At 50.1% G+C, this 8,378-nt stretch overlaps 3 protein-coding genes across 3 annotated transcripts in view; 2 read left to right on the top strand and 1 right to left on the bottom strand.

Moving 5' to 3' along the window:
* Positions 1-576: 576 nt before the first annotated feature.
* ASPZODRAFT_141377 (hypothetical protein) lies at positions 577-3,115 on the top strand (the record flags this gene model as incomplete). The annotated part of the gene is made up of 5 exons (XM_022724745.1): positions 577-741; positions 838-1,569; positions 1,658-1,971; positions 2,027-2,353; positions 2,407-3,115. The coding sequence occupies 5 exons, from the start codon at positions 577-579 to the stop codon at positions 3,113-3,115; spliced, it is 2,247 nt and encodes a 748-aa protein (XP_022582317.1).
* Positions 3,116-3,906: 791 nt separating this feature from the next.
* On the bottom strand, positions 3,907-4,955 carry ASPZODRAFT_131386 (hypothetical protein). Its single transcript, XM_022722747.1, has 2 exons — positions 4,496-4,955; positions 3,907-4,426 (listed from the first exon to the last, which is right to left on the bottom strand). The coding sequence occupies exons 1-2, from the start codon at positions 4,828-4,830 to the stop codon at positions 4,042-4,044; spliced, it is 720 nt and encodes a 239-aa protein (XP_022582316.1). The 5' UTR covers positions 4,831-4,955; the 3' UTR covers positions 3,907-4,041.
* Positions 4,956-6,765: 1,810 nt separating this feature from the next.
* ASPZODRAFT_141375 (hypothetical protein) overlaps positions 6,766-8,378 on the top strand; it is a gene marked incomplete at both ends in the record, with an annotated part of 2,371 nt that continues 758 nt past the window's right edge. Inside the window, 3 exons of the mRNA XM_022724744.1 lie at positions 6,766-6,887; positions 6,950-7,122; positions 7,191-8,361. Of these exons, the coding sequence (XP_022582315.1) occupies positions 6,766-6,887; positions 6,950-7,122; positions 7,191-8,361 (1,466 nt within the window). The remainder of the gene's footprint in view (positions 6,888-6,949; positions 7,123-7,190; positions 8,362-8,378) is intronic.

The following is an 8,378-nucleotide window of genomic DNA, read 5'->3' as shown; positions in this document are numbered from 1 at the left end:
GTGAATTCCCTTCTATACCTTGCCTAGGTTCAATGCGCTGATGCTGATCGGTCTAGATCCCCAAGTTCATCGCCGCGACCCCCACAGAGGAGAAGATGATTTTCTGGCCGGAAACCTTTTCGCAATACCAACCGAAACCCACTGGAAATACCGTCGCTGCCTAGACACGATGATCAAAAAGATGAAGATTTATGACGGCGTTAGATTGATTGGCAAGGGTACTACTTTCTGATTTGAAAAACGACTAGTTGACTCTATCCTGGTGATCGGTTATTTTAGTTCTATTATTTAGCGTAATGAATATATACCGTTATTTTAATATTAAAGTTATAAAATAAGATACTCGTTGCTTTTGCCCAAATAATCCTGCCTGAGGCATAAATCACGTGCCATGCACGTGCACGGTGCCATTCCCTTAATCCGCTGAACTCTGCAGAAAACACTGCGTCATCGAGGCCGCTAACCCAATCGAACCGCTGGGGAAAGACAAAGTCCTGGACCTGGTCAGGTTTTTTTGAGCCGATCAGCTCCAGCTTCTCGCCCTGTTCTAGAGCGAGGAGGTATCTTTCGACCACCATGACCCCCCCACCGGTTGGTGCTGGCCTGGGGAGGAGCCGATCGACCGCCCTGTCCAGTCCAACACCAGCGCCGTCGGCGCAGCACCTCCCTTCGGCGCCTTCACTGAGACCGGTGACTTACGCATCTCGGGCTTGCAACGCGTGCAGAAAGCGCAGAGCCAAGGTGGGTCAGAGCATCCCGGTAGTTCCTTGATAAAATAAGGGCCTGTTCGATACCGGTAGTTCGCCGAAGATCGAAGCGCTAACTCTCCGTGATCAGTGCAATGGTGGTCTGCCGAAGTGTGTGGCCTGTGTCACCAGGAAAACCGAGTGCGTGTATGACCTGAAAAGCGACGGCAGACGGACGAGAGCCCTTCGACAGGATCATGACAGCCTTAGAGATCAGACGCGGGATCTCTCGGCGATCTACGAGCTGCTCAAGTCGGTTTCCGAGGAGGAGGCCATCCGCGCTCTGCAGCTGTTGAAAACGGCCCCTGACCCAAGCACTGCGCTCGCTACTATCCAGGGAAACCTCTTGGCGACCAATTCCCCGTCCTTGGGGAAGGCTGCAAGCGCTGTTCTGCCGCCCATGAGCTCAATCTATGAGGTTGAGCTCATCGCTCGACATTCGAGCTCGTACCCACGGCTCGAACCGCTGACCCTGGAGAATATTGATCTCGACTTGCTGAATTGCAAGCCTCTTTTTAAATTCCGCAATCAGAAAAATGCACAGTCTGTACCACCATCGTCAATCGACCCGCAAAGTCTCATGTTGGGGGGAACGGGGCTGCGGGAGCTGGTCGACCCCCGGTTAAGAAGGCTTCAGATTAGTTACTGGACCAATGTCTCGATCAGCAACGAGCTTGCAGCAGAGGCTATATCCCTCTTCCTTCAAAACGAGCAGCCCGTCCTAGCCTTTTTGGATGCCGACCTGTTTGTCGATGACCTGGTATCGGGTCGCCTCAACTTCTGCTCGGAACTCCTCGTGAATGCTCTTCTGAGCTATGCTTGTGTAAGACCGCCCAGTCTGACTAGCTAACCCCTCCCCCTCTCTCTTCTCCTCGATGATTGTCTCGCCCTCTTGTGCTAAGACATGATAGCAAGCCTATTCGGCCATCATGCCGTATGCATCGCATCTCAGCTTCGCTTGCTACTATGAAGCTCTGAGAAACTGGCAGACTGCTCGAACGCAGGACTCACTTCCCAGTGTGCAAGCGCTGCTCCTCTTGAGTATAGCATGTAACAGCTTTGGAGTCGATGCTGTTGGCTTGGAATTCCTTCAGGAAAGTTCCCAGATGGCCCAGCGACTGCACCTTTTTGACCCAATACCTCCAACCCTCGAGGATGATGCAAAAATCCCTGGCTTACAGCGCTGCCGTGCTGCCACTGCCTGGGGCAGTTTTAATTATCTAACGTTGGCCTCTCTCTCTCTCTCTCTCTCTCTCTCTCACACCTTCTAACAAAATCAGGGTCATGTCCTTTTATTTTCACGAGCGATTTCATATACACGGCCCTCCTTCCTATCCAATACCTGGAGACTGGCAAAGCTCGAGTAGTTCGATGTTGCCAAACAATGAGCTTCCTCCCTATATGGGCAAGACATTCCCCGCTTTATGCCACTTCTTTATCATTGTTCATGATATGGTGTCACTATATTATAACCATAAACCCTTTACCAAAATTATCACTCTCCACGACGCATATTCCATCTATCAACGGCTTTTAAACTGGGCCGACAACCTATCTCCAGAACTGCTTCGAAGCGACAAAAATCCGCATCACGTCCTAAACCTTCAGTACGTGCTTTGCTCTTTCCCTCCTTTCTTTTTGTATCTTCTTAACAGCTTAGTATCTGGTACCATACCGCCATCCTAGACACCTTTCGTCCATTTGTTCAATCACCCCAGCACTTAAACCTAGCAGGGTTTGAATTCTCGCGCACACGACCGGGGGACATCTTCATTGCATCAATTCGACAGCTACAAAGGCTTGTTTACATCTATCGGTCCAACAGCAAGACTGCGACCACCGCGATCATCTGGCACCCGGCCATGCTGTATGTCGCGAACCACGTCCTGAAAGACACGTCCAACCCTGAATCTCGTTTCTACTTCCTGCTCTGTATCCGTGGCTACCAACGCCTAGCCCGGAGTTTCCGACTGGCTGGCAGCGTAGCGCAGAGCATCGTTGGCATGGCGCGGAGCAGTAACATCATCACCGCAGCAGAGGCACAACTGATACGCACCGAACTCGAGGCCGAGAGCGACACGCAACCATCTTCTTACGAGGTCCTGAGTCGCTTCATTGTAGACCTCAAACTGTCCCTAGACGATCCCGGCGCAGCGACCATGCAGCAGCTCGTGCAGAACTTCAACAAGATCAGCGTTACCTCGCCACCAGAGGAGTCGATACCACCCACTACTACTTCTTCCATGCCTTCCCCTGTTCCCTTCCAGGACGCTCTACCGCTCTCCGAATCCCTTCCCACATCCTTTCCTAGACCACTTCCCATGCCTTCTCCGTTGGAGCCGACTCCTGAAGATCCTAAACACGACTGATCTCTCACGCCTCTATACATCATATCCCTATCCACCTATATCTATATATACGCGCGCGTCCTATTCCGAAACGTCGATATCGAAGCATACCATGAACAGAATTATATATATACGCAACTTTTTCCTCTTCATGCTTCGAATAACGGCTCCGCAAGCCCTCCCTCCCATCTCGGTACCCTACACACGATTCGGACCACCAACATCCTATATTAACTACCTAGTTAGTCTTCCCCATTCAACTGTCTATATTATTATTCTATGCCCCTATTCTCCCCCCCTCCCTTCTCTCTCTCTCTCTCTCTCTCTCTCTCTCTCTATTCTTCTTTCTTTTCTTCGTATTGTAGAGTCCGTGTCTTAGGACCGATGGTTCAGCATTTTATATCCCGGTAATCATGTTAATAACACCGCTTAGGATTCAGACCTCGAGGGCCACGTTTGCACATATTATCTCCGTTGCTAAAGCACCTCACATATTCATCCTGGCGCATTACGCGCGTCTTGTCTATATTGGAGAAGTGAGAGTGCTGAATGATGTCCGGTGTATCATCACATAACTAGAAGATAGAGTCTATTATTCTGTTCATATAATCTATATTCTACTACCCTCTTGTATAGTACCCCATTTCATCCCTTCATCAATCCATTTTCTCTGTTGTTTATAAGTCCTATATACTGTCTAAAGATTCAGTGACACGTTTAACGTTGGAGATTCTCACTATTCTAGACCTTAAATGTGTAAACAATAAGCGATATGGGAAGAAGAAGAAGAAGAAGAAGAAGAAGAAACTTTTCTACTCATTCTGGCACCTATGCTTTTGGTCTAGAGATACAGCCTTTGAAAAGAGAATGACTGGCCAGCCAGAGACAGTCATTCAATATCTATTAGCGACGGGGCATGCTGGGCTGGCGCTTCTGCCTTTTGATACTCATGGGAACTCATCAAGACACCTTTCAGCGTCCTGTATCAACTTATCAATGTCTTCCGTGGGCATTCCCATTTCCTGCTTCCGGGCATTGATGAGCTCGTATCTGTTCCTCTTGGTGGAAAGAATTTCCTCCCGGATCTGCATCTTTTCGTCCACGGAAAGGACTGGAGCCGAGCGCTTGCTACTGAGAGTCTCGAGGTCCCTGTGCGTTTGCTTGTCTTCCAAAGCAAATTCGTGTCCTAGACAAACCGGACAAGACTGATCTCGTCCACAGCTGCCGAAGATATCAGGGAATCGAATGCCATACCCTCCGCATCCGGGACAGGACCAACTCCTTCCTCCGCACTCTGGGCATGCGCCGTTGAAGTAGTATTTGAGAACGTCTCTTGAAGGAAATATTAGCAAAAGAGAATACCAAATGACTGGCAAGTGATGGATGGATGTTTTCAGGTACCTTCCATGAGGTCTGACAAAGATTTGTATCTCCTGCCCGGTGGCAGCATCCAAGCATTCTTTCAGGGTGGTTTCTGGCTTGTCGTTCTCATGACTTCCTCTACAAAAACACTCTTCTGATTCGATTCCTTCCACCATCTCAACCTTTGGTCCGTCCATGATCCAGTATCCCTGCTGACGGGGAATGTGGCACTCGACCTCCTGGACGACAATGGATGAAGTCTGTGGATTCGGAGTGTCTGGGGCGGACTTGACGGTGAGCATTATTGCTTTAGAGGCGTGGACTAGGATAAGATCTCCTGGAGAGACAGCTTCGGTCAGATTATCTGAAGTCATTTTTGGCAGCCTGCAAGTTTTGGTTTTGAAGTGGTGCGGAAGTAGTGTTGATGAGGTGTTGAAGTGGTTTGAAGTGGTTTGAAGTGGTTTGAAGAGGTTAGATGCAGTAGGCGTAGGCCAAAGCAGAAAGAACCATGGATAAAAACCCTAGTCATCAACCATGCATCATTTTCCTCTCCAAGATATCTCAGGCGTACTATGCTAGGCCATGAAATCCCTTTCTCTATCTATAGCGTATAGTACATTTATTTCATGAATGGTCACTATCAGTGGTTTTTTGTGTATGAGACAGTTCCCCTCTGTCCTACGACAGCATATCCATTCTTTTCTTACGCTCAGAACCAGGCAGGCTCGACAGGATAACCATGTTCAAGGGCGCCTGTTGGGTAAGCTAGTGAACTTAAGAGGTAATTGGTGAAGAATTGAGCTGCTTAGGACTCTTGGTAGATTGAAAAGTGTGCTAGATTTATGTATATAGGACATGTCAAATGGCATATTGTCATTTATGAAGCTCTGGTCAAATGACGAGTCGAGATAAAAGATATATGTCCAGTCCGTGAACAGTTTGTTTTGAAGCTGGTTGCCGTATGCAGTTGGAGTGGATATAGTCATACTCAATGCATATGCTCTGACCTTGAACCATAAAGCTGCCTGTAGATTATCTCTGAAACTAGTCTCTTCTAGCGGCTGGGCTTGTTTGAATTGCCTCCTTTGTAGCCTTCCAGAGGGCAAAGCGATTGGGTGGATTACCACAGATTCGAAACCATTCGACGACTCAATTGGCGGCTTGGTTCTCATCCTCCATTCATGTGATATTTTTCGCCTTCCCTGTCTAAGAGATGGGTGACATCCCCTACCTAAGCATCAGATGTACCCTCCGGGATATCATGAAAAATACTGGGAATGGGATTGGCCCTCCATCTGATGAAAATTTATCGGTTTTCCGGGAGAGGTGTAGCACACTATTAGTACGCAAGATATGGCCGAACAAGGCCCCAACGTCAGGACGGAGTCCCTGCATGGAGTCCTTTGGTCAGCATGAGAATCCATTCCATCACTCGCACTGCATAATCGCCACAAATCTCGATGTAACCATCGCTGATAATCGGGAAGCCATATATTGACGGCCTTGAGGGACTCACCCGTGGTCGGCCAAGACTCCTTTCAACGCCTTCCCCCAACCATCCACATCCCCCCCTTGTCTGGTTGCTAGCTCTCACCTCAGTGTGGGATATGCACTGTCCATCTGTGGATTCCGTCTACTCCGTAGTAGTAGTCTGGAGTACTCCGAACGGAATGGAATTGGTTTCTCATTAGTGGGTGTATCGAGTAAGCGTTATCAGCGCGGCGGGGACGGCCGAGGACCCTTTGCTGCCTGAGGCATGAAACACGGGTGCTGTTATCTCGACGCGTTTTTGCAGCCAATCACAGACAGCCTCTTTTACTGCTTAGATCACGTGAGAAAAAGGTACTGATAAGGACGACTTTCGACATCCACAACCACCAATAACTCATGACATGATACTGAAACGCAAGTATTCTTCTTATCGATGGCGCGGTCAAGCCGATCCTGGAGTTGGAAGCCGCCTGGCTGTGGAGAGAACAAGCCTTCAGATCCCCCCCTGTGGACCTCTCTGGGTGCACCGTGCCCTGGTTCCCTGGTAGGTTGACCTGATCAAAATTAGCAAAGAAGGTTCTTATCAGACCAGGGAATTATCGGGCTGTAGTCCCTATCTCAATTCACAGGCATTATAGGATATCAACAGTGGTCAAGGTCAGGATGATGTCTGCGAATTCGGAGCCGGTACAGGATCTGCAGTGTCGAGCTGCGCTCTATATGAGCCGTTCACCTCCCAGGACTTCTAGAGGCCTGATCTACAAGGAAATCCCATCGCCTACTGGTTTGTTCTCTGGATTTCGACTTGCTTGCCTACAATGTCGTCTGGAACGGTGGTTTTCGAGGCCCCCCTTTCTCAAGGGTTCGGCTATGGCATCATTCTGGGCCTGGGTTTTGCCTTTGCCCTGCTCATGATCTTCATCACTTGGGCTCTCAAACGGTCAGCAATACAGACGGACTGCTTCAGAAGACTGTTGACAGCGACTAACATATCCTTCCCAGGTATCAACATGAAGTTCAGACTTCGGAAATGTTCTCCACGGCTGGACGCTCCGTTAAGTCAGGGTTGGTTGCTGCTGCGGTCGTCAGTAGTTGGACTTGGGCTGCGACGCTTCTCCAGTCTTCGTCCGTTGCCTACGAATATGGCATTTCGGGTCCTTTCTTCTATGCGTCAGGTTAGTCATACAGGCAGCAGGTCTAGGATATCCCTTGAGAACCAGGTGGCTGATGGTATCGATCTTAGGCGCCACTGTCCAGATCCTTTTGTTCGCAACGCTTGCCATAGAGTTGAAGAGACGGGCTCCGAATGCGCATACATTCTTGGAGGCAATCCATGCTCGCTACGGAACCGTAGTGCATGCTGTCTTCATCGTGTTTTGCTTGATGACCAACATCCTGGTCACGGCCATGCTGCTCACGGGTGGCTCTGCTGTGATGACTTCCATGACTGGAGTGCCGACACCTGCAGCGTGTTTCCTTCTCCCCATCGGTGTGGTTCTCTATACTCTGTTTGGTGGTATCAAGGCCACCTTCATCACCGACTACATGCACACTGTCGTCATTATTGTCGTCATCTTTCTATTCTCGTTCTCTGCTTACGCTACCAACGAGACCCTTGGCTCTCCGAGCAAGGTATATGATGCTCTGGTAGCCGCAGCGAAGGCTCACCCCGTGGCCGGAAATGCCGAGGGCAGCTACCTGACCATGAGATCCAAGAATGGGGGCATTTTCTGGGTGATCAACCTGGTCGGGAACTTTGGGACGGTCTTCCTCGACAATGGATACTACAACAAGGCTATTGCCGCCAGCCCAGTTCATGCGTTCCCCGGTTATATCATCGGGGGTCTCTGCTGGTTTGCCATCCCCTGGCTTTGCGCAAGCACAATGGGCATTTCTGCTCTCGCCCTGGAGGGGTCCCAACGGATCAGCTCCACTGATGTCACTGCTGGCCTCGTGCTGCCATACGCTGCTGTGCAGCTTCTCGGGCATAGCGGCGCTGTTGCAACGACTCTCATGATTTTCATGGCCGTCACCTCGGCCTTCTCCGCGCAGCTGATTGCCGTCTCCTCCATCTTTACCTATGACATCTACCAGGCCTACATCGACCCCACTGCCAAGGGCAAGAAGCTGGTTTGGATCTCCCACATGTCTTGCATTGTGTATTCGATCATCATGGCTGCATTTGCCACGGGACTCTATTACGCTGGCGTCGGTATGGGCTATCTCTATCTGCTCATGGGCGTCATCATCTCGTCCGCCGTGTTCCCTGGAGCCATGACTCTGCTCTGGAAGGGCCAGAACTGGATCGCTGCCGCGGCGTCGCCTCCACTCGGTCTTGTTGTCTCGCTGATTGCTTGGCTGGTCACCGCCAAGAAGGAGTATGGCGTCTTGACCGTGACCACTACCGGAGAGAAGTGAGTCCCCCCCCCCC

Source organism: Penicilliopsis zonata (assembly GCF_001890105.1).
Source record: "Penicilliopsis zonata CBS 506.65 unplaced genomic scaffold ASPZOscaffold_5, whole genome shotgun sequence".
NCBI classification, from domain to species: Eukaryota; Fungi; Ascomycota; class Eurotiomycetes; order Eurotiales; family Aspergillaceae; genus Penicilliopsis; species Penicilliopsis zonata.
Note: the sequence above shows the minus strand (reverse complement) of the source record. Positions and strands in the feature narration are given on the sequence as shown.

Coding starts and splice junctions, on each gene's coding strand:
- ASPZODRAFT_131386 (XM_022722747.1), bottom strand. CDS start 4,830: ATGACTTCAGATAATCTGACCGAAGCTGTCTCTCCAGGAGATCTTATC. Junction 4,427..4,495: donor TTTGTCAGACCTCATGGAAG/GTACCTGAAAAC, acceptor ATTTCCTTCAAG/AGACGTTCTCAAATACTACT.